The following is a 576-nucleotide window of genomic DNA, read 5'->3' as shown; positions in this document are numbered from 1 at the left end:
TATATATACATATATACAGATGTATATGTATTTGGAGAAAGCGTTGAACGTCCTCCTAGCAGACAAAAGCCACGCACCCTACTTCGCACAAGTAGCTGAAAAGCCAAGTATGCGTGCATACATACAATGGACATAACGTACCTTCATCCCCAGCCAATAACCGATCACGAGGGGAACGCGTTCAGTTTGCTTCTCCTGCCGCACTACCATGTCCGTGAATGTTACGTCATTCTCATTGAGTAGCATGTGCGACAAGATCTGTGAGTATGCCGATGACGTGTTGACAGCCTCTAGTGTCTGCGTCGCTAATGTTTGTTCCTGTGCGGGTTGCAAATGCCGATACGAACAATTAAATGACATTTGGGTTCAGAGTAGTATCTATGAGCCTGGAGGTCAGCGTATGACTTCGTATACATGATTGATATCCTACTCAAGAACACTATATATATATATATATATATATATATAACACACACACACAGACACAGACACAGACACAGACACAGACACACACACATATATATATAAAATATATTTTATATATATGCGTGTGTTTACATATGCACATATGTACAT

The 576-nt window shown here is 40.5% G+C and overlaps 1 protein-coding gene across 1 annotated transcript; it reads right to left on the bottom strand.

Moving 5' to 3' along the window:
- Window positions 1-141: 141 nt before the first annotated feature.
- Window positions 142-360, bottom strand: SARC_18204 (hypothetical protein; the record flags this gene model as incomplete). The annotated part of the gene is made up of 1 exon (XM_014287714.1): window positions 142-360. A coding segment is annotated over one exon (219 nt), but the record flags the coding sequence as incomplete, so codon positions are not given.
- Window positions 361-576: the final 216 nt, after the last annotated feature.

Source organism: Sphaeroforma arctica, assembly GCF_001186125.1.
Source record: "Sphaeroforma arctica JP610 unplaced genomic scaffold supercont1.14502, whole genome shotgun sequence".
NCBI classification, from domain to species: domain Eukaryota; class Ichthyosporea; order Ichthyophonida; genus Sphaeroforma; species Sphaeroforma arctica.
Note: the sequence above shows the minus strand (reverse complement) of the source record. Positions and strands in the feature narration are given on the sequence as shown.